Source organism: Scyliorhinus torazame, chromosome 13, assembly GCF_047496885.1.
Source record: "Scyliorhinus torazame isolate Kashiwa2021f chromosome 13, sScyTor2.1, whole genome shotgun sequence".
In the NCBI taxonomy this organism is placed as follows: domain Eukaryota; kingdom Metazoa; phylum Chordata; class Chondrichthyes; order Carcharhiniformes; family Scyliorhinidae; genus Scyliorhinus; species Scyliorhinus torazame.
Genome location: NC_092719.1, coordinates 31,924,981 through 31,950,920, shown reverse-complemented (window position 1 = coordinate 31,950,920; position 25,940 = coordinate 31,924,981). Strand labels below are relative to the sequence as shown.

General features: G+C 50.8%; 1 protein-coding gene across 1 annotated transcript in view; it reads left to right on the top strand.

The window, feature by feature from the left end:
* LOC140387933 (ADP-ribosylation factor 5) overlaps window positions 1–25,940 on the top strand; it is a 51,740-nt gene that overhangs the window by 11,457 nt on the left and 14,343 nt on the right. Inside the window, exons 2-4 of the mRNA XM_072471275.1 lie at window positions 17,537–17,617; window positions 20,067–20,176; window positions 23,853–23,924. Coding sequence (XP_072327376.1) covers window positions 17,537–17,617; window positions 20,067–20,176; window positions 23,853–23,924 — 263 coding nt within the window. The remainder of the gene's footprint in view (window positions 1–17,536; window positions 17,618–20,066; window positions 20,177–23,852; window positions 23,925–25,940) is intronic.

Below are 25,940 nucleotides of genomic sequence, written 5' to 3'. Positions count from 1 at the left end.
AAATACAGAAGAGTAAAAGAAACCAGAAAAACATATAAACATCACTCAATAACTGTTTAACTTAAGTCCTCAGTTCGGCACCAGCCCTTCTCTCTTGGCGAAGTCCATCGCGTCCTCGGGCTCCTCAAAATAATGGTGCTGTTCCTTGTGCGTGACCCAAAGACACGCTGGGTATAGCAGCCCAAACTTCACCTGCTTCTTAAACAAAATCTCTTTGACTTGCCTGTAGCCTGCCCTCCTTCTGGCCACCTCCACACTCAGGTCCTGGTAAACGTGCAGGACACTATTGTTCCAATTGCAGCTCCGCGTGGGCTTGGCCCACTGTAGCACCCGCTACTTGTCCAGGAACCTGACCACCATCGCTGGGGGGGGGGGGGGGGGGGGGGGGGGGCGCTCGCGGATGCCTGGCCAGCGCTCTGTGCGCCCTGTCCACCTCCAACAGATGAGGGAAGACATCATTCCCCAGCAGCTTCTGGAACATGTCTGTCACATACGCGGCAGAATCCACTCCCTCAGCCCCCTCCGGGAGACCAATGATTCTTAAATTCTGCCGACGGGACCTATTTTCCAGGTCCTCTATCTTCTCCAGAGGCCTTTTTTGTTGGCCCTTCAGCCTGCCCATCTCCACCTCAACCACCGTTTGGTGGTCCTCCTGCTCCTCCAGCGCCTTCTCCAGCTTCTGGATCGCCCGATCCTGGGCATCCAGCCTGTGCTCCAGGCGCTCGATTGATTTCTGGATCGGGTCTAAACTGTCCCGTTTCAGTGCGGTAAAGCCCTCTTGGATGACCTTCAACAGATGCTGTGTTGTTGGTTGGGCTGTCTGCACCGGGGTCCGGACATCGGCCATATTGTCCTCAGCAGCAGCCTCCACACTGCCCTTGCTTGTCCACTTCTTCAACTGTTTACGATTCTTTCTGCTTCTTAGTTCCATACACCTTTGTATGGAATCAGTGCCTGAGTGCCTATGCCTTCAGATCCAGCGCTCAAAAACACAAAAAAGTCGGGGGGAAAGGCCCAAAAGCCCGACCGGCGCGAGAGCCACCAAATGTGCGACTTTCTCCCTATAGCCGCCACCGGAAGTCCTGCCCTCATTCCTTTATCATTACACTTATTTAAACGTAGCACAGTTGTTTCGGACCCCGGTTTCTCACTCTCAAATTGAATGCTAAATTCTGCCATGTTATGGTCACTACTTCCGCGGGGATCTTTTACTCTGAGACTGTTTATTAAACTTCCTCATTGCACATTACCAAATCCAACATAGCCTGATTCCCGGTTGGATCCACAACATATTGTTCTAGGAAACTGTCCCAAAAATGCTCACGTAAATTCTTCCTCTTGGTTACCTCTGCAATTTCATTTTCCCTATCTACATGAAGATTAAAGTCATCCATGATTAAAGTACTGCCTATTTCACATAACTTTATTATCTCCTGATTTATTTTCAATCCTGTAGTGTAGCTACAGTTTGGGAGGCCTGTAGACTGCTCCCACCAGTGTCTTCTTACCAGTGTTCTTTCTTACCTCCACCCATATAGGTTCTACATCTTTCAATCCAAGATAATTTCTGTCCTAGATCATTTGGTATCACCAAGGCCAACTCCTGAATGCATATCAAAAACAGTGGTGGCCTTCCTGTACCATAGTGCATTCCACTATTTACCTCCCCCCCCCCCCCCCCCCCCCCCTGTCTGGAAAAAAAAACTGCCATTTGTCACAGCTTTCTATCCTTTAGTCAATTCTGTATCATGCTGCTGTTGCCGCTCCTTTTATCGCATGGGCATCAATTTTGTTAACAAGCCTGAAATATGATATTTTATAAAATGCCTTCTGAAAGTCCATCTGCACACCTGTTGCAGTGCCCTCATCCAGCCTTTGTTAACTCAAACAAAGTAGTCAGTTTCCCTTATTGTGCTGACTTCCTCACCACTCACATTAAACCTGGTGCAGTTTATCCGTGCCTCCTTTTTTGAACAGGGGTTCAATAAATTTAGGAGAGCATGTCAGGCGCAGAATCGTGTGTACCTGAAAATATGGTGTTAAGCCACATGCATGCGAAACAGAGTAGCAGCATTTTAGAGTGAAGTGGTCCCACAGCAATGCATCAAGTCAAAACTCTGCAGCACTGGCACCCAGTTGTGAACCTTGATGAACAATTAACTGAAGTTGCACCCAGCACAAAGGGAAAATGGTTGTGGTCATTTGGTGCCAGTCAGCTCCCTATCCAGGGGCGAGATTCTCCGACCCCCCGCCGGGTTGGAGAATCGCCGGGGGCTGGTGTGAATCCCCCCCCCCGCCAGTTGCCGAAGTCTCTGGCACCGGATATTCGGCGGGGGCGGGAATCGAGCCGGTTGGCGGGCCCCCCCCCCCCCCGCTCGATTCTCCGGCCCGGATGGGCCGAAGTCCCGCCGCTAAAATGCCTGTCCCGCCGGCGTAAATTAAACCACCTACCTTACCGGCGGGACAAGGCGGCGCGGGTGGGCTCCGGGGTCCTGGGGGGCGCGGGGCGATCTGGCCCCGGGGGGTGCCCCCCCCGGTGGCCTGGCCCGCGATTGGGGCCCACCGATCCGCGGGCGGGCCTGTGCCGTGGGGGCACTCTTTCCACGGTCTCCACCATGGCGGAGGCGGAAGAGACTCCCTCCACTGCGCATGCGTGGGAATGCTGTCAGCGGCCGCTGACGCTCCCGCGCATGCGCCGCCCGTTGATGTCATTTCCGCGCCAGCTGGCGGGGCACCAAAGGCCTTTTCCGCCAGCTGGCGGGGCGGAAATCTGTCCGGCGCCGACCTAGCCCCTCAATGTTGGGGCTCAGCCCCCAAAGATGCGGAGCATTCCGCACCTTTGGGGCGGCGCGATGCCTGTCTGATTTGGGCCGTTTTGGGCGCCAGTCGTCGGACATCGCGCCGTTTCCGGAGAATTTCACCCCAGATATTGATGCAGGAATTCCTCAGGGCAGTGCCTACTTTTATCATACGGTTCAAAATTGAACTATTCGATGATTGTGGTTTTCAGCTCCATTCGCAATTCCTCGGATTATTAAAATCTGTGAATGTATTCCTGAACAGCATCCAGGTTTGAGCTGATCATTGGCAAGGGATATTCCTATTGTACGAGTGCCAGACGATGTCCATCTCCAATGAGGGAGCCTAATCGCCTCACCTTGACAATCATTGGAATTCCCATAATTGAATTTCTCCCTGGCACCGCCCTTAAGAGTCACACTAGAAACCTGATGCACCGGCCTTGGATGCACGAGGTGCTTTTCTGAGGATAGATCAGATGAATTGCTCTTATTGTTGAGGAAGAATTTCCCTCAAAATGGACCAAAAAGCCGTTGTAAAATGGGGAAACCCACCAGTGGCTGCAATCAGCGTGCTGACACCTTTCCTTGTGACTTGGCCTGTTGCAGTGGTCCAAGGATGTTGCATTGCGCCGTAGTTCTTTGGGCTGAATTGCAATTCCTCTGGTAATGGATTGGTTTCCCATTGTAACCTGCATACAGCAGGACCTGGGCAATATCCAGACTTGGGCTTACAAATGGCAAATAACAGAAGAAATTGCAATCATCCAAGACTGGATGCCAAGCAAGCAGTTTAGTCACACAAGAAATCGGAGTAGACCAAATGACCAATCAAGCCTGCTACGCCATTCAATATGATCATGGTTGACCTTGGGCTTCAAATATTTTTGCAGCTCACTCCCCATATCCCTTAATTCCCTGGGACCAAAAATCTGTCTATCTCAGCCATAAAATATATTCAATGACGGAACATCCACAACAGTCTGGGAGAGAGAATTCCAAAAATTCGCAACACATTGAGTGAAGTAATTCCTCCTCGTCTCAGCCTAAATAAGTGGTCCCCTATCCTGACGTGCACCCCTTTGTCCAACTCCCCGACTAATCTCTTAGCTTTTACCCTATCAAGTCCCTTTAAGAATTTTGTAGGTTTCATTGAGATCACCTCTCATTCTTATAAACTCCAGAGAACACAAGCCCAATTTACTTTATGCCTCATTATAAGACAACTCCTTTATCCCAGGGGCAAGTTTAATGAATCTTCCCTGTACTGCCACATATTGAGGTGGGAATCGAGAGGTGGGTAAGCCTTCAATCCCCATGAACCAAAATTTCTTTTGAAAACTAAGAGGACATTAAACGCAAGCATCCAGACTGCTAGTACTGAGTTTGCATAGACGCCTACAGTTTGACCCTGACACCCTCTGAATGTGACCTTGCTGTCGCATTGTGGCGATCGGGTTAGATGACTGGTTTGAATGTACTGAGATGTAAACTTCAATGAGAAAAAGAATGTTAGATAAATTTAGCAATAAAGTTCATAAGTCTGACCATTACTTTAAATGGTTCTGAGTCCACTGTAACAAAGTTTAAAGATTCTTAATGTCTTCTGAGTGTCCTGAGTCTTCTCTGGGCCACTAATCCCTTCCATTAGTGTTACAAACATCTTGCTGCCAAAATTTCATTCCACAATAGCATAACCTTAGGATGTAGCAATTGGCTCTTGTGTTTTTTATCTCTCATCTTCCAAAGCACTGGACAAAGGTCATTACGTTTATCTGGGCTGCAGTAGACTGCAGAGAACATGACTGTGGTGAATAAAAGCAGAATACTGCAGATGTTGGAAATCTGAAATAAAAACAAAAAATGCTGGATAAACTCAGCAGACCTGGCAGCATCTGTGGAGAGGCACAGAGTTAACGTTTCACCAAATGACCTCTAGAAAGATCATTTGGACTCAACGTTAACTCTGTTTCTCTCCATAGGTGATCGTGTATATTGCTAATCTTGGACTCGAGAAGCCTGGACTAATAATTCCAAAACATAAGCTTTGGTCCAATAAAAGTAATTTGAGTACGTGAATTCACTTTTTCGAATATCTGAAGTGAAATGAAAGCGGCCATGAAGCAGGGGCACTGTGTACCAGAGGAATAAACCAATTTTTAATTGATGTAGGACTATTTGCACATTTGCGAACAAAGTTGAATATAAAGGTCAAATCCCGATGGGTAACATTACCATCAACCCTCACATCAATGCAAAACAATGCCCAATGGTAAAATAAAATTAAAAATCTAAAAGAACAGAGATTTGCTGGAAGTTTGGGTCAGTCAGTATCGTTCAGTAAAGAGAACAAATCGATTATGACCTTTCACATGTGAAGCTGCCACAGATGGCTTCCATTTACAAAATGATATTAAATTGTAACATCCTAAAGGCCTTCTAGCCCGACCATCCCTTTGTTGCTCATCCTCCCTATGCGCAATACCTTAAGAAGAGCTTTGTTTGTAACCCTTGTTACAGGCGCCTCGAATTTCCTGATTTATGCCATGTGCATGATCACTACTGGTTGGTGTACAAACAACTTCTACCAGTGCTAGCTGCCCCTTGCTGTTTCTCTGCTCCACCAAAACTGATTGCACATATTGATCCTCCGATCTAAGATCTTGTCTCAAAGTGGCGATCTCAATCTTTACTAAAAATTCGACCCATACTACTTTTCTATTTTGTCTATCCTTCCTAACTATCGAACATCTTTGAATATTCGGTTTCCACCCTTGGTCACCCTGCAACCACTTCTGCATAATGGTAATTGGATTTCAACTGATTACTAATAAATGTGCTGTCAATTCATTTACCTTGTTGTGCATGCTGAGTGTATTCAGATGGAGCACCTATATTTTCACTGTACTGTCTCCAAGGCAAGAATATTTGTCCTTGGATGTTGAGACAAACTGCATGGGCAGCACGGTAGCACAGTGGGTAACACGGTTGCTTCACAGCTCCAGGGTTCCAGGTTCGATTCCCGGCTTGGGTCACTCTGTGTGGAGTTTGCACGTTCTCCCTGTGTCTCCGTGGGTTTCCTCCGGGTGCTCCCGTTTCCTCCCACAAGTCCCGAAAGATGTGCTGTTAGGTAATTTGGACATTCTGAATTCTCCCTCTGTGTACCCGAACAGGCGCCGGAGTGTGGCGACTAGGGGCTTTTCACAGTAACTTCATTGCAGTGTTAATGTAAGCCTATTTGTGACAAACATTATTATTATGGAATACAATTGTAGCAAGACTTCCTTGTTCTAGCAGTCCAGTCCCCTTGCAATAAAGATCGTCATGTCATTTGTCTTCGTAATTACTAACTGCGCCTGCATGTTAACATTTCTTTTGTAAGTACAATGTTTTTTTGGATAATCAACATTTAAAAGTTCCATGCCTTTTAAAATATATTCTTTTCTTTTACTACCAAAGTGAATAGCCTCACACTGCCCCACATTATAATCTTTGTGCCACTTTGTTAGCCACTCACTTAACCTGACTATATCTATTTGTAGCCTCTTTGTATTCTCACAGCTTAATCTAACCTTGTATTGTCAGCAAACCTGGGCATATTACTCTTGGACTTGTCATCCAAGTCATTAATATAAGTTGTAAATAGTTGAGTCCCCCAGCAGTGATCCTTGTGTACTCCACTAGTTACAACCTACCAGCTTAAATGCTCTTTTCATCCCCATCCTCTGCTGTCTGTCTGTCAACCAATCCCCTGTTCATGCTATTGTATTGCCCCAACTCCATGAGCTCTTAACTTGCATACTACCCTATTGTGTGGCACCTTATCCAGTGCCTTTTGGAAAACCTACTGGCACCCATCATCTATCCTTCAAGCTACATCCTCAAAAACTAATTATTTTATCAAAATGTTTTCTTGTTCTTAAAATCTATGATTTTCTAAGTACATTGTTACGGCTTCCTTAGTAATAGATTCCAGCCTTTTCCTGACAGTTGATGTCAGGATAACTGACCCATAGATTCCTGTTTTCCCCCTCCCTTTTCTTGAATAATGGTGTTATATTTACTAACTTTCAATCCACTGGGACCATTTGAGAATTCTAGAAAATTCTAACCAGCGCCATGTATGGGCAGCACGGTAGCATTGTGGATAGCACAATTGCTTCACAGCTCCAGGGTCCCAAGTTCGATTCCGGCTTGGGTCACTGTCTGTGCGGAGTCTGCACATCCTCCCCGTGTGTGCGTGGGTTTTCTCCGGGTGCTCCGGTTTACTCCCACAGTCCAAAGATGTGCAGGTTAGGTGGATTGGCCATGATAAATTGCCCTTAGTGTCCCAAATTACCCTTCGTGTTGGGTGGGGTTACTGGGTTGTGGGGATCTGGTGGAGGTGTTGACCTTGGGTAGGGTGCTCTTTCCAAGAGCCGGTGCAGACTCGATGGGCCGAATGGCCTCCTGCTTCACTGTAAATTCTATGTTAATCCACCATCTCAACGCTGCCTCTTTTGGAACTCTTTTCAGAACAAAAAAAATTAGAGCACCCGATTCATTTTTTTTCCAATTAAGGGGCAGTACAGTAGCATAGTGGTTAGTACTGGATAAAAGCAAATTACTGCGGATGCTGGAATCTGAAACGGAATAGAAAATGCTGGAAAATCTCAGCAGGTCTGGTTAGCACTATATGGTTAGCACAGTTGCTTCACAGCTCTGGGGTCCCAGGTTCGATTCCTGGCTTGGGTCACTGTCTGTGCGGAGTCTGCACGTTCTCCCTGTGTCTGCGTGGGTTTCCTCCGGGTGCTCCAGTTTCCTCCCATAAGTCCTGAAAGACGTGCTGTCAGGTAATTCTCTCCCCCTGTGTACCTAAACAAGCATCGGAATTTGGTGACTAGGGGCTTTTCATAGTAACCTCATTGAAGTGTTAATGTATGTCTACTTGTGACAATAAAGATTATTATTAAGGGGCAATTTAGCATGGCCAATCCACCTTCCCTGCACATCTTTTTTGGTTTTGGGGGTGAGACCCACGCAGACACGCGGAGAATGTGCAAACTACACACGGACAGTGACCTGGGGCTAGGACTCTTTTAGATTTCTTGTATGTACACCATCATGTCCTGGGGATTTGAGGGTGATATTAATTACTTGTTAGTTCCTCAATATTTGCCCCTTGGGTGCTCTCTGGTATGTCATTTGTATCGTCAACTGTGAAGACAGACACAAATATGTTCAACTTCTGTAATATCCTCATTCCCATGACTCTTTCTCCTGTCCTTGCACTAACGTTGACTTCAGCTGGCCTCCTTTTTAAATACATTTTTAGAAATGTTTTATTGAAGCCATTTTTCATATATACAAATATACACAAGCCAAACCTTGGCAACAGGTAACGAATCTAACAATCTGCCCTCCCCACATCTCACTCTCTCTCGCCCCCAACCCTCCACGTCCCTGTCATATCAAGTCCGCCTCCTTTTCCCCCCAATGCCTCAAATCACTTTAAAGAAGTTGATGAATCGCTTCCACCTCAGGGTGAGCCCCTCTTTCACTCCACGTATGGTGTACCTAATATTTTCCAGGTGCAAAAATTCTGCCAGGTCACCCACCCACACCCGGTGCCGAGTCCCGCCAAACCAACAAAATCCGTCTCCGGGCTATCGGGGAGGCAAAGGCCAAGACATTGGCCTCTCTCCCCATCTGAACTCCCGAATCTTCCGACACTCCGAATATCAGCATCTCCGGACTCGGAGCCACCCTATGCCCAGGATTTTGGACATTACATCCGAAAACATCCTCGGCTTCGGACATGCCTGACCCCCCTGCACATCGCCCAAACCTATCCTCCATCCCTGAAAAGAACTGGCTTATCCTCGAGACTTGTCAACTGGGCTCTGTGCACTACCTTAAATTGGACGAGGCTTAACTTCACACACGACGAAGAAGCATTCGCCCTCTGCAGGACTTCCCTGCACACACCAGCCCCCAACTCTGCCCCCCATGTGCGTCTGACTTCCTCCACAGGAGCACCCTCCGTATCCATCTGCTCTCCATATATATCCGCCACTCTCCCCTCCCCAATGTTGGACGCTATTTCCCCCCCACCCCACCCCACGCCGGGTGGGAGAATTGCCGGGGCGCCGTGCAAATCGCCCCACGCCGCCCCGACCACCGCACGCAATTCTCCCACCCCACGGAAACCAGCGGCGCGTTGTTCGCACCGGGCTACTCGGAGGGGCAGCGATTCTCCGGTCGGATGGGCAGAGCGGCCGCTACGACACGAAAGGTTCCTGCCGGCGCCGGCCACCTCTGGTCGCTGCCGGTAGGAACTCTGCGGGAACACGGGGGGGGAGGGTGGGGGGGCTCCTTCACCGGGGGGGTGGGGGGGCTCCTTCACCGGGGTGGCCTCCGATGGGGTCTGACCCACCGATCGGCGGGCCGCCCCAGAACACCGGCTCCATGTTGGTGAGGGGCCGGCATGCGTAAGACGTTCCCCACGCATGCGCATGATTGCGCAGCCCAACTGCGCATGCGTGGGTTGGCACGGCGCCCATTTGGCGCCGCCAAATTCTGGCCCTGTGAGGGCCCTGTGAGGGCCAGAATAGGTCGTGTCCGGGCCCTTCACGACAGCGCAAACACTTGGCTTCAATGTCGGAGAATCGCCCCCGTTATCTTTGTCTTGCAGCATCGGATGTGCCAGCTCTGGAAAGGACGGCACCTCTTTTCCAACAAAGTTCCTCACCTGCAGGTACCTGAACCTGTTTCCCTTGGGCAACTGATACCTTTCTTCAAGCTTCTCCAGGCCTGCAAACCTTCCTCCCACAGATAACTCCCTGAAGTACTCTATCCCCACCTGCCGCCACCCCCATCGGCGCAAACTATGGTTGTCACATATCGGCGCCCACAGAAACATGCCTTCCAGTCCGAAGTGTTCCCTACACTGGTTCAAAACCCTCAATGTTGATATCACCACTGGGCTCAGAGTATCGGACTGGTGAGAACGGAAGGGGCACCAACAACAGTGCCCTCAAACTGGTCCTACAGGACTCTGCCTCCACCTGCCCCCAGACCAACCGCTCCTCTACCGCCTGTTTCTTAACCATTGCGATGTTGTTTGCTGGCAGTAGTGATTCAACTGGCTCAACAAAGCCAGCCCTCCTCCCCTTGCCGATCCCTTTTCAGAAACACCCTCCTCACCTGCGGGGCTTACATTTCCCCCTTTTTATCAATTATTTGGTCATCCATTGCTGGTTTCTGAACTTTTCCAATCCTAAGGCTTTTTCATTTAAACATTATAAGCTCCTATTTTTAATCCAATATTAATTTTGTTTTAAAATGATGGGGCAATTTAACGTGCCCAATCCACCTACACTGCACATCTTTGGGTTGTGGGGGCGAAATCCACGCAGATACAGGGAGAATGTGCAAACTCCACACGGACAGTGACCCAGAGCCGGGATCGAACCTGGGACCTCGGCGCCGTGAGGCAGCAATGCTAACCACTGGGCCACCGTGCTGCCCCTTTTAATCCAATACTATCCTTTTTATTATTTTTTTTATTACATTTTTTTAATAATCGGCCTATATGATCCACATTGCAGTGGGTCCTTGTCCCGCTTTAAGATCAAAGAAATTGTCGCTTCCGACATTGTCGGGGGCAGGGTCCCCTCCTCTCTCGCCTCATTAAAGGTCCTCACCAGTAGCGGGGCCAACAGGTCTGTGTACTTCCTGTAGAACTCCACCGGGAATCCGTCCGGTCCCGGGGCCTTCCCCGCTTGCGTGCTCCCCAAACCCTTGCTCAGCTCCTCCAACCCAATTGGTGCCCCCAAACCAGCCACCTCTTGCTCCTCCACCCTCGGGAATCTCAGCTGATCTAGGAATCGTCTCATCCCCTCTTCCCCCGCTGGGGGCTGGGATCTGTACAGCTCTTCATAAAAGGCCTTGAATACCTTGTTTATTTTCGTCGCACTCCGAACCGTGGCTCCCCTTCCATCTTTGACTCACCCTATTTCCCTCGCTGCCATCCTCTTACGGAGCTGGTGTGCCAGCATCCGACTTGCCTTTTCCCCATACTTGTAGATCGCCCCCTGCGCTTTCCTCCACTGTGCCTCTGCCTTCCCTGTGGTCAACAGGCAAACTCCGCCTGGAGCCGTCGTCCTTCCCCAAGTAATCTCTCCTCCGGGGCCTCTGCGTATCTCCTGTCCACTCTCAAAATCTCCCCCACTAACCTCTCCCTTTCCATACCCTCTGTCTTCTCCCTATGAGCCCTAATGGAAATTAGCTCTCCCCTGATCACCGCCTTCAACGCCTCCCATACCACCCCCACCCGCACCTCCCCGTTGTCGTTGGCCTCCAAGTACCTTTCGATACACCCCCTCACCTTCCCACACACCACCTTGTCCGCAAGCAGTCCCACATCCAGCCGCCACAACGGGCGTTGGTCCCTCTCCTCTCCCAGCTCCAGTTCCACCCAGTGCGGGGCATTGTCCGAAACGGCTATAGCCGAATACACCGTCCCCTCCACCCTCGGGATGAGCGCCCTACCCAGAACAAAAAAATCTATCCGGGAGTAGGCTTTGTGTACATGGGAGAAGAAAGAAAATTCCCTGGCCTGTGGCCTTGCAAACCGCCATGGGTCCACTCCCCCCATCTGATCCATAAACCCCCAAAGTACCTTGGCCGCCGCCGCCTCTTTCCAGTCCTTGATTTGGAGCGGTCCAGTGCTGGATCCAACACTGTATTGAAGTCCCTCCCATTATCAGGCCTCCTATCTCCAGGTCCGGAATGCACCCCAACATGCGCTTCATGAATCCTGCATCATCCCGGTTCGGGGCGTATACATTTACCAACACCACCCACCTCCCTTGCAGCCTACCGCTCACCATTACATATCGCCCTCCATTGTCCACTACAATAGTCTTGGCCTCAAATGACACCCGCTTTCCCACCAATATTGGTGAACCCTTGAGCCGATCCCCTTAGGACGAACTTAATCCGTTCCAGCTTTATAAACCCTGCCATGTCATTTATCCAGGTCTCCACCCCCGGGGGCTTGGCTTCCTTCCACATCAACAGTATCCTGCGCCGGGCTACTAGGGCGCAAAGGCCAAAACATCGGCCTCTCTCGCCTCCTGCACTCCCGGCTCTTGTGCAACCCCAAATATAGCCAACCCCCAGCTTGGTTCGACCTGGACCCCCACTACTTTCGAAAGCACCTTTGTCACCCCCACCCAGAACCCCTGTAGTGCCGGACATGACCAGAACATGTGGGTGTGATTCGCTGGGCCTCTCGAGCATCTCGCACACCTATCCTCTACCCCAAAAAATTTACTGAGCCGTGCTCCGGTCATATGCGCCCTGTGTAACACCTTAAATTGAATCAGGCTTAGCCTGGCACACGAGGACGATGAGTTTACCCTACTCGGCATCCGCCCACAGCCCCTCCTCAATCTCCTCCCCCAGCTCTTCTTCCCATTTCCCTTTCAGCTCATCTACCATAATCACCCCCTCGTCCCTCATTTCCCTATATATATCTGACACCTTACCGTCCCCCACCCATGTCTTTGAGATCACTCTGTCCTGCACCTCATGCGTCGGGAGCTGCGGGAATTCCCTCACCTGTTGCCTCGCAAAAGCCCTCAGTTGCATATACCGGAATGCATTCCCTTGGGGCAACCCATATTTCTCGGTCAGCGCTCCCAGACTTGCAAACTTCCCATCCACAAACAGATCTTTCAGTTGCGTTACTCCTGCTCTTTGCCATATTCCAAATCCCCCATCCATTCTCCCCGGGGCAAACCTATGGTTATTTCTTATCGGTGACCCCACCAAGGCTCCCGTCTTTCCCCTATGCCGTCTCCACTGTCCCCAAATTTTCAAAGTCGCCACCACCACCGGGCTTGTGGTGTATTTCTTCAGTGAGAACGGCAATGGGGCCGTCACCATAGCTTGTAGGCTAGTCCCCCTACAGGACGCCCTCTCCAATCTCTTCCACGCCGCTCCCTCCTCTTCTCCCATCCACTTACTCACCATTGAGATATTGGCGGCCCAGTAGTACTCACTTAGGCTCGGTAGTGCCAGCCCCCCCCCTATCCCGACTACGCTGTAAGAATCCCTTCCTCACTCTCGGGGTCTTCCCGGCCCACACAAAACTCATGATACTCTTTTCGATCCTTTTGAAAAAAGCCTTCGTGATCACCACTGGGAGGCACTGAAACACAAAGAGGAATCTCGGGAGGACTACCATTTTAACCGCCTGCACCCTCCCTGCCAGTGACAGGGATACCATGTCCCATCTCTTGAAGTCCTCCTCCATTTGTTCCACCAATCGCGTTAAATTTAACCTATGCAATGTACCCCAATTCTTGGCTATCTGGATCCCCAAGTAACAAAAGTCCCTTGTTACCTTCCTCAGCGGAAAGTCCTCTATTTCTCTGCTCTGCTCCCCTGGATGCACCACAAACAACTCACTTTTCCCCATGTTCAGTTTATATCCTGAGAATTCTCCAAACTCCCGAAGTGTCCGCATTATCTCTGGCATCCCCTCCGCCGGGTCCGCTACATATAACAACAAATCATCCGCATACAGAGATACCCGGTGTTCTTGTCCTCCTCTAAGTACTCCCCTCCACTTCTTAGAACCCCTCAATGCTATTGCCTGGGGCTCAATCGCCAGTGCAAACAATAATGGGGACAGAGGGCATCCCTGCCTTGTCCCTCTCTGGAGCCGAAAGTATGCAGATCCCCGTCCATTCGTGACCACACTCGCCACTGGGGCCCTATACAACAGCTGCACCCATCCAACATACTCATCTCCAAAACCAAATCTCCTCAGCACCTCCCACAGATAATCCCACTCCACTCTATCAAATGCTTTCTCGGCATCCATCGCCACCACTATCTCCGATTCCCCCTCTGGTGGGGGCATCATCATTACCCCTAGCAGCCTCTGTATATTCGTATTCAGCTGTCTCCCCTTCACAAACCCAGTTTGGTCCTCATGGGCCACCCTCGGGACACAATCCTCTATCCTCATTGCCATTACCTTGGCCAGAATCTTAGCGTCTACATTTAGGAGGGAAATAGGTCTATAGGACCCGCATTGCAGCGGGTCCTTTTCCTTCTTTAGGAGAAGCGATATCGTTGCCTCAGACATAGTCGGGGGCAGCTGTCCCCTTTCCTTTGCCTCATTAAAGGTCCTCATCAGTAGCGGGGCGAGCAAGTCCACATATTTGCTGTAAAATTCAACTGGGAATTCATCCAGTCCCGGAGCCTTCCCCGCCTGCATGCTCCTAATTCCTTTCACTACTTCCTCTATTTCAATCTGTGCTCCCAGTCCCACCCTTTCCTGCTCCTCCACCTTGGGAAATTCCAGCCGGTCCAGAAAGCCCATCATTCTCTCCCTCCCATCCGGGGGTTGAGCTTCGTATAATTTTTTATAAAATGCCTTGAACACTCCATTCACTCTCTCCGCTCCCCGCTCCATCTCTCCTTCCTCATCCCTCACTCCCCCTATTTCCCTCACTGCTCCCCTTTTCCTCAATTGGTGGGCCAGCAACCTGCTCGCCTTCTCCCCATATTCGTACTGTACACCCTGTGCCTTCCTCCACTGTGCCTCTGCAGTACCCGTTGTCAGCAAGTCAAATTCTACGTGTAGCCTTTGCCTTTCCCTGTACAGTCCCTCCTCCGGTGCCTCCGCATATTGCCTGTCCACCCTCAAAAGTTCTTGCAGCAACCGCTCCCGTTCCCTACTCTCCTGCTTTCCTTTATGTGCCCTTATTGATATCAGCTCCCCTCTAACCACTGCCTTCAGCGCCTCCCAGACCACTCCCACCTGGACCTCCCCATTATCATTGAGTTCCAAGTACTTTTCAATGCACCCCCTCACCCTTAGACACACCCCCTCATCTGCCATTAGTCCCATGTCCATTCTCCAGGGTGGGCGCCCTTCTGTTTCCTCCCCTATCTCCAAGTCCACCCAATGTGGAGCGTGATCCGAAATGGCTATAGCCGTATACTCCGTTCCCCTCACCTTCGGGATCAACGCCCTTCCCAAAACAAAAAAGTCTATTCACGAATAGACTTTGTGGACATAGGAGAAAAACGAAAACTCCTTACTCCTAGGTCTGCTAAATCTCCAAGGGTCTACTCCTCCCATCTGCTCCATAAAATCTTTAAGCACCTTGGCTGCTGCCGGCCTCCTTCCAGTCCTGGACCTCGACCTGTCGAGCCCTGGTTCCAACACCGTATTGAAATCTCCCCCCATTACCAACTTTCCCACCTCTAGGTCCGGGATGCGTACTAGCATACGCCTCATAAAATTGGCATCATCCCAATTCGGGGATATACGTTTACCAAAACCACCGTCTCCCCCTGTAGTTTGCCACTCACCATCACGTATCTGCCCCCGCTATCCACCACTATAGTCTTTGCCTCAAACATTACCCGCTTCCCCACTAATATAGCCACCCCCCTGTTTTTCGCATCTAGCCCCGAATGGAACACCTGCCCCACCCAACCTTTGCGTAGTCTCACCTGGTCTATCAGTTTCAAGTACGTTTCCTGTAACATAACCACGTCTGCCTTAAGTTTCTTAAGGTGTGCGAGTACCCGTGCCCTCTTTATCGGCCCGTTCAGCCCTCTCACATTCCACGTGATCAGCCGGGTTGGGGGGCTTTTTACCCCCCCCCCCCCCTTGTCGATTAGCCATCCCCTTTTTCCAGCTCCTCACCCGGTTCCCACGCAGCTGTGTCCCCCCCCCAGGCGGTGTTCCCCCGCCCATCCCACCCCATGCCAGCTCCCCCCTCTCCCCAGCAGCAGCCCAATAATTCCCCCCCCCCCCCCTTGCTAGATCCCCCACTAGCGTAGTTACACCCCCCATGTTGCTCCCAGAAGTCAGCAAACTCTGGCCGACCTCGGCTTCCCCCCGTGACCTCGGCTCGCACCGTGCAACGCCCCCTCCTTCCTGCTTCCCTATTCCCGCCATGATTATCATAGCGCGGGAACCGAGCCCGCTCTTCCCCCTTGGCCCCGCCCCCAATGGCCAACGCCCCATCTCCTCCACCTCCTTTTCTCCCCCCACCACCTCCTGTGGAAGAGAAAAAAGTTACCACATCGCAGGATTAATAACATAAAACTCCTCTTTTCCCCCCTTTTTACCCCCCTCTTCGCCCCCCATACTCGCCCCACCACTTTGTTTCAAACGTTCTTTTTTTAAAAAAAAAATAACCCGCTCATTCCAATTTTTCTTCCACGATAAAAGTCCACGCCTCATCCGCCGTCTCAAAGTAGTGGTGCCTCCCTTGATATGTGACCCACAGTCTTGCCGGTTGCAGCATTCCGAATTTTATCATCTTTTTGTGAAGCACCGCCTTGGCCCGATTAAAGCTCGCCCTCCTTCTCGCCACCTCCGCACTCCAGTCTTGGTATACGCGGATCACCGCGTTCTCCCACTTACTGCTCCGAATTTTCTTTGCCCATCTAAGGACCATCTCTTTGTCCTTAAAACGGAGGAATCTCACCACTATGGCTCTAGGAATTTCTCCTGCTCTCGGTCCTCGCGCCATCACTCGGTATGCTCCCTCCACCTCCAGCGGACCCGCCGGGGCCTCCGCTCCCATTAACGAGTGCAGCATCGTGCTCACATATGCCCTGACGTCCGCTCCCTCCGCACCTTCAGGAAGACCAAGAATCCTTAGGTTGTTCCTCCTCGCGTTGTTCTCCAGCAACTCCAGCCTTTCCACACATCTTTTATGGTGTGCCTCGTGCATCTCCGTCTTCACCACCAGGCCCTGTATGTCGTCCTCATTCTTGGCAGCCTTTGCCTTCACGACCCGAAGCTCCCGCTCCTGGGTCTTTTGCTCCTCCTTTAGCCCTTCGATCGCCTGTAGTATCGGGGCCAACAGCTCCTTCTTCATTTCCTTTTTGAGTTCTTCCACGCAGCGTTTCAAAAACTCGTGTTGTTCAGGGCCCCATATTAAACTGCCACCTTCCGACGCCATCTTGGTTTTTGCTTGCCTTCCTTGCCGCTGCTCTAAAGGATCCACCGCAATCTGGCCACCTTCCTCTCCTTTTTTCATCCGTATCCAGGGGGGATTCCCTTCTGGTTCACCGGAAAGTACTTTTAGCCGTTAAAATTGCCATTGGGGCTCTTATTAAGAGCCCAAAAGTCCGTTTCACCGGGAGCTGCCGAAACGTGCGACTCAGCTGGTCATCGCCGCACCCGGAAGTCAATGTAATCTATTCTTAATGGTTTACATGGTCACTGCTTCAGTTACTATCTCCATTAGTGATTTTGATATGCTCTTCAGAACAAAGTTTCTCCATTACTCTTGCCTAAACGTCTTGTATGAAGTTTGTATCAACGTCCATTTATTCTAGACTCCTCAATCACTGGAAACTGCTTATTTTTACTGTATTCTCCCTTTAAAACTAATGATGTCTATGAAATTAATCCATAACTGCCTGCGTTCTAACAAAAAAACAACCAAAAAAACTTGCATTTAGCTATAAATGGATATTGGAAAATTCCCTCGCAGTTTGTAAATATGCATTTAAATAGGGAATACTCCATAGAAAAGTTTAGGATACAATATACTGTTAAAGAAGTTTTAGCATTTTAAAAGAATTAATTTACGGTATGTGAGTGTCGCTGGTTGGCCAGCATTTATTGCTCATCCCTAGTTGTCCTTCAGAAGGTGCTGGTGAGTAATGTAAGTTGTTTAAACTGCCTTATTTTCCTTTGTACGCAGTGGGACTTGATGCAGCTGGTAAAACTACAATTCTGTACAAGCTGAAGCTGGGCGAGGTTGTCACCACCATTCCAACAATTGGTAGGTTTCCCAATGGTTTTTACTTTTGGGGTAAGATTGAAACATTCACGGTCTTCATCTAGTTAATTTAACTGTGCTCTGAAGGTAAGCTGATCAATTCCATCTCCACCACTTGTACTGCGGGAGCCGTGCAAGAGGAATCCCTCAAGTAAGAAACCGTCAGTGTTCAATGTGCATAATTTGCATTCATATAACGCATTAGAAGTACATCCTTTTGGTGTGATTATGAACTAAAATGGGCACTGGACCAAGGAGGAGATATTGGCAAGGGTGATCAAATGGCTAGAGTTGGGTCCGAAGGAGGAGAGAGAAGTTGTGGAGGGGTTAATGGAGGCAATTTAAGCTTGGCTCCTTGATGGCTTAAGGTATAATCATCATTGAGAGCCCCTATACATTGGTATAGCTCGGATCAGCATTTAGAAAATCTTCAGGAGTGATAATAGGTCAGTGTCAGAGGATGTTATTTGTGACTAGTAGGGCTGCAGCTGAAGGCATGGGGCCTTGAAGGGGGAGATTCAGAGATACATTGTGGGAAAGATGAGCATGGTTTGTGGACAGTAACACATTTGGGGCTTTGAAGATAAAAGGGAGATGGGACATTAGTTTCAAGGACAGAGGTTGAGTGTGAGATTTTTGAAAAGTGGATGATGGTAGTTTTGAAATCGAGGATGACCATAGCTGAAGAAATACTATGGAAGCCAGGAAGATAGAGGAGCTTGGAGAGGATACCAAGTGAGATGGAACCAAACTGGCAAGGCACGTGTGTCCAGGGTTAGAGAGGAAAACTCTGAGTGGGTTAGATCTTGTGGGCGAGGGAACATTAAATCAATAGCAGGTTGGAGGTCTTGTTTCTGGTGGGGAAAGTCATACATGAATTTATTGCACTTTGAAGTTGGAGCAGGGAAGGGGTTTACAGAGAATAGTGGTAATGGAGAAAAGGAGCTGAGGGTGTATATTTGCACTTGCAGATGATCCTGGGATCATATGTGTTTTAGCAAAGGAGAGATGGGGGCTGATGGTGTTTGATGTAGTTCAGCCAGGTATTGTGCTAGAGGGAATATCAGCTGTGTGCCAGATAATCAAGTCTTCACAGCTTGGATGGGTGGAAGTAAAGGAAGGGCAATACTGTGGGGAAATTCCCAGCGTGGAGGAGAGTAGACATTTTGCTGGGGACGAGAATCAAAGGGGAGAATAAGTGATTGAGGGAATAGGCAACTGAGCACTAATGGCCAACACCTAGGCAGTGTTGGGTTTTGATAGCTCCAATTGGAAATATGTGGGCGTTTCTTTCCAGGGAAAATGCAGAAAGAAGTGTTTTTATTTGTTCTTGATGTGTGTTACTGGCAGGCCACATTTATTGCCCATTCCTAATTGTCCTTGCGAAGGTGGAGGTGAGCTGCTGCCTTGAACTGCTGCAGACCATATGGTGTAGGTACACGCGCAGTGCTGTTGGGGAGGGAGTTCCACGGTTTTCACCCAGTGTCAGCGAAGGATGAAGAGTGTCATTGAAGCTGCCCTGGTCCAGTAAAGGGAGTGTGGGAGGAGAGGGTTTGGGCATAAACCAAGAGTCGAGAGTGGTCTAATCTGAGTAGGACCACTGAGACATCTTGAGAAATGATATGGGGATGGTTGCACATGTGTGTTTGTCTGGATAAGACCCGTTTAGGGAGAGCAGTGAAATCAGGAGAGAAGGAGTTGAGATGGAGGTTGAAGTTACTGTGGTGAGGAGTACCTCCGTGCAGAGACTGAAGAAAGACATCTTCGAAGCTTGAGTGAATGGTGAGGATCATTGACAATGAAGAGTTTAAATAAAAGGTTCGGAGAAGTAAAACAGAGACAAATGGCAGAGGAGTATTGGTAGTGACCAAGGTGTGACTGGACAAAAGAGGCTTGGTGAGAGGCAAAATATCATCGTCCATGAGCAAAATTTCAGTCAAAATCACTATACGATCAGCCATTATAAGGTTGAGAATAGGAGAGGCTTTGTTTGTAAGTGAACAGAAATTCTGGAGGGAAATGCAAAGAGGCAATTGATGCACTGACAGAATTGAAGTAGATAGTATTAGGTGGGTAAGTGGTTGCTGAGGTTAGTCCCCAATGGATACACAGAACAGAAAGACCAGTGAGAGGAAGGTTTGTTGGCAGTGGGGTGTCTGTTGTAATGAGACAATGGTGGGTGTCTTAATGGGTTATAGAGAATTCAGTGAGGCCCTTGAGGTAACTGCACTTTCTCTGCAGGATATCTAGCCTGGGTTATAGACTGGGGTGCAGAAGTGCAAAAACTGGCCACACGTTAGGGATTAGATTTGCAGTACAATATGAGGGGGCACGTTCACTGGAAAGCAGTCGCAAGAAGCATGATTTTTGACGTTTAAAATAAATTGAAGTTTTACTGTCCTGGAGCAGATTATGCCTAGTGACTAAGCATTTAGGTGTTCTTTCGTTATAGGTTTCAATGTGGAGACAGTAGAATACAAGAATATCTGCTTCACCGTGTGGGATGTTGGAGGTCAGGATAAAATTCGTCCTTTGTGGAGGCACTACTTCCAAAACACACAAGTAGGTGAATGCTGGAACTCTCGGGCATGTCCTGGTTATACTGTCTGTCGTTTCACAAATAGTAATTCCTGACACAACAGCCGTTCCTCTCCATTGCAACATGAGAGAGGACTTGCCTCGTCTATGGATGAAAAGAGGAGTATGTGTTGATGTGCTGGGTAACTGGCTTTAATGATTTTAAATGTCCTCTTTTATATTTGTGATATAATATAAATAGAACTTTGAGCCGCGAGTAAAATAAGAATTCAGTCGCCTGAGTTGATCGGCTCCAATGCGTGTACTCATCATTGTGGAAGGTTGTACAGGTGGCCTATCCACAGAAGCCAGTGCATAACTTGGTTGACCATCACCCTGACAGCCCAAATGCCAATTAACTGTGGACATTTTAAGCTGATAAACAATATTACAAGTCAAAATAAGGGAATGATATATTTGTTGGATTCTTATTTGCATCAGTATTTATAGTTGAGGATGTCCCAAGGGAAATAATAATAAATCCGGGGAAAGGACTCGTCAGAATGAACAGAAACAAATTAAAAGTAATGAAGAAAATTGTTACTAAAGAGTGGCAAATTCCCAGGACCAAATGCTTTGATTGAACGATTTTACAGGATGTAGGTGAGAACCTACTTTGGCGGGGAAGAGGGTGGTACACTGCTAATAATAATCTTTATTAGGGTCACAAGTAGGCTTACATTAACATTGCAATGAAGTTACTGTGAAATTCCCCTGGGCACCATACTCCAGCACCTGTCCAGGTACACTGTGGGAGAATTTAGAATGTCCAATTCACCTAACCACATGTCTTTCGGGATTTGTGGGAGGAAACCTGAGCTCCCGGAGGAAACCAACGCAGACACAGGGAGAACATGCAGACTCTGCACAGACTATGTCAATCGACTAGGGGTCCAGCCTCATGCTTTGGAGACATGGGTTCAAATCTCACCTTGGCAGTGGGTGGAATTTAGATTCAAATGAATAAAATCTGGAATTGGAAGCTAGTCTCAGTAATCACAAACCAGCATCAGTTGCTGTAAAAAAAAAAAACCCATAGAAAATCGGCCATTTTCACCCAGTCTGGCCTGCCTCTGACCTCCGATCCACAGCTTGTTAAGAGCTTGACACTTAACTGCCCTGAGAAATGGCCAAGCAAGCCACTCAGCTCAGGGGACAATTTGAAATTGTTCTTATTACTCTGCTACTTAAGGTGAGGGAAGGAAAGGCTGAGATCCATTATCGGGAAATTAATTAAAGTCTATAATTAAGATTAATCATCTTGAACATTTTCAGTTGGTCAGTATGAGCCAGGATGGATATGTAATTTCTTGCACATGCCTGGTGCATCTTACTGAAATTTTTGAAGCGGTGATCAAAGTAATGGGACACTGGGATGTCTATGCCATTACTTGTGTGGACCTCCAGAATGCATTTGATAAAGACTCAAAAGAGACTGTTAGCTGAAAGAAACTCATTAATTGAAAACAATATATTGATCTGGGTTTAGGAAATATGCTGAGTTGCAGTGGAGTTTGCACATTCTCCTCATGTCTTTGTGAGTCTCATCTCCACAACCCAAAGATGTGCTGGTTAGGTGGATTGGCCACGCTAAATTGCCCCTTAATAAGAAAAAAAATAATTGGTTACTCTTAAATGTAAATACATTTAACTTAACGTTTAACTTTATCAGCTGAACAATGACGGAGAGCTACTTTTACAAATTTCTTGCAATAAAATATATGTTTTCACTTAAAAAAGAACAGGTAGGGGCGGCATGTGGCACAGTGGTTAGAATTTCAACCTACGGCGCTGACGACCGGGGTTCGAATCCCGGCCCTGGGTCACTGTCCATGTGGGGTTTGCACATTCTCCCCGTATCTGTGTGGGTTTCATCCCCACAACCCAAAGATGTGCAGATTGGTGGATTGGCCACGCTAAATTGCCCCTTAAATGGGGGGGGGGTGTGGGGGGGAAATTGGGAATTCAAATTTTTTTTTTTTAAAGAACAGATCAGAAGCCCTGATTCTGTGGTGAATAACCCACCTCTTGAACCCCCAAAGTCTGCTCCCTGTCCACAAGGCACAGGTCAGCAGTATAATGAAATACTGTCCTCTTACCTGGATAAATGTGACTCCATCAACACTTAAGAAGCTTGACACCATCTACGACAAAGCAGCTAGCACCCAACTGGCCACCCTAAACATTCACTCTCTCCAACACTGGTGCACTGTGGAAGCAGTGTGTACCATCTACAAGATCTTCTGCAACAGCTCCCTTACGCCTCTTTGACTGCACTTTTCAAACCCACGGCCTCTACCACTGAGAAGGACAAGGGCAGCAGATGTGGGCACACCATCACCACCAGCTCTTCCTCTTCCAAGTCTCGTACCACCCTGGCTTGGAACCGTTACTTCTGTTGCTTGGTCAAAGTCCTGGAGCTTCCTTCTTAATAGCACTGATGGTGTATCTGCAGCAGTTCAAGAAGGCGGCTCAACCCCACCTTATCAAAGTCAATTAGAGATTGGCAATAAATGCTGGCCTTGCCCGTGAAACTCACCTAACGGAAAGAATTAAAAGCAATATTAGAGCAGATGGCCAAAAATGTGGGCAGCGAGGTGGGTTTTAAAGAATATCTTGGGAAGAAAGAGAGGTTGAGTGACAGAGGTGTTTGGGGAGGGAATGTTGGAGCTTGTAACTTGAGCAGCTGAAGGCACGGCCCCCAGTGGTGGAACAATTAATCCCTGGAGTGCTCAAGAGGCCAGAATTAGATGGAGTTGTGGGGCAACAAGTGATTAGAGAAGGGAAAGAGTGAGGTAAGGAAGGGACTTTAAAACTGAAATGAAAATTTACTTGGAGTCTGTGCGAGTCAGGCTGCACAGGTGATGGGGACTTGTATGAATAAGGACTAGAGCCAGCAGAGCTTTGGGTGACCGGGTTTACGGAGGGTGAACTGTTTGATGCTGGCCAAGAGTGTGTGGGAATTGTCAAGTATACAGATCATGTTCTAATGGCAAATGAGCTGAAGCATGGATGGACCTGGGCGATGTTATGCAAGTGTAAATCAGTCCAAGTAATACTGTAGATGTGATCAGAAACTCATCTTAGTCAAATGACACCAAGGTTACAAACAGTCTGTTTTAGCCTTGCACAGTTGCTGATTAGGGAAATTATGTTTGTAACAGAGATCGAAGCTTTGGCCACCTTAATAATTAATTGGAGGAAATTTCTGCTCATCCAGTCCTGGATGTCAGACGAGCAGTTTCATAATTTAACAGCAGTAGAGGATGTGAAGGACGTGGAGCTGCAGCGAAAAGCAGCGCTGCCCGGGTGCTGTTGCCAAGGGGCAGCATGGAGGTGAGAAACAGGATGGAGCCAAGGATTTGCAGAGCAATTTGCCATGGCCTACTTTGTTTTTCCTCTAAATTATTGGTCCCTGATAATTATTCTTGAGGATATATTGAGCTGCAAGGGACTCTGTTTCAACTCTACTGCCTGCTATGAAAGTTGAGAAATTATCAAGCCAAGTAAAAGAACTGCTCAATTGAAATTCTACAGATATTTGGTGTTTCATACTTTCTAAAACAATTGTTATCCTTTGTGAAGTTCGCTGTTGGAATGAGTTATGCTCTGTTGCCCAAAGGAAACTTGCTTTAACATTATTGCCGGTTCATTCTTTTAGGGCCTAATTTTCGTTGTGGACAGCAATGATCGAGAGAGAGTGCAGGAATCGGTAGAAGAACTACAGAAAATGGTGAGAACTGGGGGTGGGGGTGGTGGTGGAGAGGGGGTGGTGGTGGAGAGGGGGTGGTGGTGGGGTGGAGAGGGGAGGGGGCGGGGCAGTGGAGAGGGGGCGGGGCAGTGGAGAGGGGGCGGGGTGGTGGAGAGGGGGGCGGGGTGGTGGAGAGGGGGGCGGGGCGGTGGAGAGGGGTGAGGGAGGGGTGGTGGAGAGGGGTGGGAGAGGGGTGAGGGAGGGGTGGTGGAGAGGGGTGAGGGAGGGGTGGTGGAGAGGGGTGAGGGAGGGGTGGTGGAGAGGGGTGAGGGAGGGGTGAGGGAGGGGTGAGGGGGGTGGTGGAGAGGGGCGTGGGGGGGTGGTGGAGAGGGGCGAGGGGGGGGTGGTGGAGAGGGGCGAGGGAGGGGTGGTGGAGAGAGGCGAGGGGGGGTGGTGGAGAGGGGCGAGGGAGGGGTGGTGGAGAGGGGCGAGGGAGGGGTGGTGGAGAGGGGCGAGGGAGGGGTGGTGGGGAGGGGCGAGGGAGGGGTGGTGGAGAGGGGGAGGGGTGGTGGAGGGGGGAGGGGTGGTGGAGGGGGGAGGGGTGGTGGAGAGGGGGAGGGGTGGTGGAGAGGGGTGAGGGAGGAGTGGTGGAGAGGGGTGAGGGTGGAGTGGTGGAGAGGGGTGAGGGTGGAGAGGGGGAGGGGCGGTGGAGAGGGGGAGGGGCGGTGGAGAGGGGGAGGGGCGGTGGAGAGGGGGAGGGGCGGTGGAGAGGGGGAGGGGCGGTGGAGAGGGGGAGGGGCGGTGGAGAGGGGGAGGGGCGGTGGAGAGGGGGAGGGGCGGTGGAGAGGGGGAGGGGCGGTGGAGAGGGGGAGGGGCGGTGGAGAGGGGGAGGGGCGGTGGAGAGGGGGAGGGGCGGTGGAGAGGGGGAGGGGCGGTGGAGAGGGGGAGGGGCGGTGGAGAGGGGGAGGGGCGGTGGAGAGGGGGAGGGGCGGTGGAGAGGGGGAGGGGCGGTGGAGAGGGGGAGGGGCGGTGGAGAGGGGGAGGGGCGGTGGAGAGGGGGAGGGGCGGTGGAGAGGGGGAGGGGCGGTGGAGAGGGGGCGGGGCGGGGCGGTGGAGAGGGGGCGGGGCGGTGGAGAGGGGGCGGGGCGGTGGAGAGGGGGCGGGGCGGTGGAGAGGGGGCGGGGCGGTGGAGAGGGGGCGGGGCGGTGGAGAGGGGGCGGGGCGGTGGAGAGGGGGCGGGGCGGTGGAGAGGGGGCGGGGCGGTGGAGAGGGGGCGGGGCGGTGGAGAGGGGGCGGGGCGGTGGAGAGGGGGCGGGGCGGTGGAGAGGGGGCGGGGCGGTGGAGAGGGGGAGGGGCGGTGGAGAGGGGGAGGGGCGGTGGAGAGGGGGAGGGGCGGTGGAGAGGGGGAGGGGCGGTGGAGAGGGGGAGGGGCGGTGGAGAGGGGGAGGGGCGGTGGAGAGGGGGAGGGGCGGTGGAGAGGGGGAGGGGCGGTGGAGAGGGGGAGGGGCGGTGGAGCGGGGGTGTGTGGGGTGGTGGAGAGGGAATGGGGTGGGGGAGGGGCGGTGGTGGAGAGGGGGGGCGGGGCGGTGGTGGAGATGGGGGGGCGGGGCGGTGGTGGAGATGGGGGGGCGGGGCGGTGGTGGAGATGGGGGGGCGGGGCGGTGGTGGAGATGGGGGGGCGGGGCGGTGGAGGAGATGGGGGGCGGGGCGGTGGAGGAGATGGGGGGAGGGGCGGTGGAGCGGGGGAGGGGCGGTGGAGCGGGGGAGGGGCGGTGGAGCGGGGGAGGGGCGGTGGAGCGGGGGAGGGGCGGTGGAGAGGGGGAGGGGCGGTGGAGAGGGGGAGGGGCGGTGGAGAGGGGGGGGGGCGGTGGAGAGGGGGAGGGGCGGTGGAGAGGGGGAGGGGCGGTGGAGAGGGGGAGGGGCGGTGGAGAGGGGGAGGGGCGGTGGAGAGGGGGAGGGGCGGTGGAGAGGGGGAGGGGCGGTGGAGAGGGGGAGGGGCGGTGGAGAGGGGGAGGGGCGGTGGAGAGGGGGAGGGGCGGTGGAGAGGGGGAGGGGCGG